Genomic DNA, 1,084 nt, shown 5'->3' with positions numbered 1-1,084 from the left:
CTGTGTGTATCTGTGTGCATGGTGTGTGTGTGTGTGTGTGTGTGTGGTGTGTGTGGGGTGTGTGTGGGGTGTGTGTGGTGTGTGTGTGGTGTGTGTGTGCATTTGTGTGGTGTGCGTGTATGGGGGGTGTGTGGTATGTGTGTGGTGTGTGGAGTGTGCGTTTCAACAGACGGGAAGCAGGCGGGCAGGGAAGGGCTGTCCTGCCTCACGGCACAGTGGAACGCGGACGCCCTGAGGTGCTAAGCGACTGCCCACGGTGGCAGCTTCGACCCTGTGTGATGCCGAGGCCACCCGTGGAGAATGAGGAAGCAGCACTTTATGGCCCCAGCGGAGGACGTGGGCCCAGGCCATGATGCTCAGGGCCGCCCCGCAGCGGGTGGCTCTGTGTCTGCTTGGGGGGAGCCTGGGCCACGCACGCCACCGGCTGTCACAGCCGCGGGGCCTCGCCTTACCTGTGCGTCTGTGCTTCTCTGGGACGTGCCGGACCTCCGTGTACACCACGTCTGCGTCGTTAGCGTTCACTGGGGAGGAGGGTGGACTTTGAGAGGAGCTTCCTGCCTCTTGTCTGAACTACGTGCCCCTCCGCAGCCGGCACAGCTTCTGGGGGGCTGGGGTCCCCGGGGCCTCCACCAGTCCCGCACCGCCCTGCCCAGACCCACCCCACCCCGGGGCCCCTGCCCGACGGGGAGGCCGGGACTCACCATTGCTGTACACCGGCTGCATCTCCACCCAGGCCGGCACGTTGTGGTAGGTGGGCTCCTGGGGGTCCGCGCCGGACGGGCCGCTGTGAGACAGAGACACGGCGTTCCCCAGGGTCCCGACCACGTGGCTACAAGGGACACGCCCAGCCGGCTAGCGAGTCTTTACCGCAGGTGACCGCTGAGCCTGGCCACGTGGATGGCACTTACAAATGGTCTGTCGCTGTGACCCATCGCGTTACAATGAGCGGTAAGTTAATGTCACCCACGTTTCTGGACTCGGCGGGCGCCACGTGCGCCGGGCACTGGACCAGGGCTCGCGACAATAGTAACTCGATTCTATCACTACCCCTATCGTGTGGATGAAACAGTGGAAGTCCCACGAG

At 64.3% G+C, this 1,084-nt stretch overlaps 1 protein-coding gene across 1 annotated transcript in view; it reads right to left on the bottom strand.

Annotated features, from left to right (window-relative positions):
- Positions 1–239: 239 nt before the first annotated feature.
- FCRL5 (Fc receptor like 5) overlaps positions 240–1,084 on the bottom strand; it is a 25,505-nt gene continuing 24,660 nt past the window's right edge. The window contains exons 15-17 of the mRNA XM_025040839.1: positions 702–784; positions 453–521; positions 240–271 (exon numbers count right to left, since the gene is read on the bottom strand). Of these exons, the coding sequence (XP_024896607.1) occupies positions 240–271; positions 453–521; positions 702–784 (184 nt within the window). The remainder of the gene's footprint in view (positions 272–452; positions 522–701; positions 785–1,084) is intronic.

The sequence above is a fragment of the Pteropus alecto genome, unplaced genomic scaffold, assembly GCF_000325575.1.
Source record: "Pteropus alecto unplaced genomic scaffold, ASM32557v1 scaffold49, whole genome shotgun sequence".
NCBI classification, from domain to species: Eukaryota; Metazoa; Chordata; class Mammalia; order Chiroptera; family Pteropodidae; genus Pteropus; species Pteropus alecto.
The sequence above is the reverse complement of the archived record's forward strand: the minus strand, read 5'-3'. Positions and strand labels throughout refer to the sequence as shown.